General features: G+C 60.8%; 1 protein-coding gene across 1 annotated transcript in view; it reads left to right on the top strand.

The window, feature by feature from the left end:
* Positions 1-711, top strand: part of FURIN (furin (paired basic amino acid cleaving enzyme)) — a 10,062-nt gene that overhangs the window by 648 nt on the left and 8,703 nt on the right. The window contains exons 2-3 of the mRNA XM_010841140.1: positions 130-228; positions 315-410. Coding sequence (XP_010839442.1) covers positions 130-228; positions 315-410 — 195 coding nt within the window. The remainder of the gene's footprint in view (positions 1-129; positions 229-314; positions 411-711) is intronic.

Here is a 711-nt window from a genome sequence, read left to right as displayed (position 1 = left end):
GGACTGGATGCCCACCACCCAGCCTGCCATCCTGATCCTCCCCTTGCAACTGGTTGTCCACCCCCACCCCTCGCCTCCCCGGGAACTGACAGATGGAAAGCCCAGCTCAGTCTCCCTGCTTTGTTACAGATCTTCGGTGACTATTACCACTTCTGGCATCGAGCGGTGACAAAGCGGTCCCTGTCTCCTCACCGCCTGCGGCACAACCGGCTGCAGCGGGAACCTCAAGTGAGTGCAGCCCCAGCCCCTCCCGCCGCCAGCCTTCCCCTTCCCTCATCCTCCTCCCACACTGTCTTCCCCTCACTGCCTCACAGGTTAAGTGGCTGGAGCAGCAGGTGGCAAAGCGACGGGCCAAACGGGACATATACCAGGAGCCCACGGACCCCAAGTTTCCCCAGCAGTGGTACCTGGTACGTGGCCTCCCCGGCTGCCTCCACCCGTCCATCTGTCCACTCAGGGTTCCATGAGCAGGCAAGGCTGACTCTGAGGCCTCCTGTCAGTCTTCCTCTGTCTGCTTCCTCTGTCTTTTTCTTGCCCATCCTGCTAAGCCTTGGGGAGTGCCCTCCCAGAGTTCTTGATAATTCCAGGGAGCCCAGTGGTGGCATCTCAGGAGCAGGGGCAGGTGGAGAAGGGGCTTGTGGAACGGCAAAGGGACCTTACCTAGCAACCAACCTCGTCTCCTAAGTGCTGGGTAATGGGGGTGGGTGTCTC

This window comes from Bison bison, unplaced genomic scaffold, assembly GCF_000754665.1.
Source record: "Bison bison bison isolate TAMUID 2011002044 unplaced genomic scaffold, Bison_UMD1.0 scf7180017864155, whole genome shotgun sequence".
Classification (NCBI taxonomy): domain Eukaryota; kingdom Metazoa; phylum Chordata; class Mammalia; order Artiodactyla; family Bovidae; genus Bison; species Bison bison.
The sequence above is the reverse complement of the archived record's forward strand: the minus strand, read 5'-3'. Positions and strand labels throughout refer to the sequence as shown.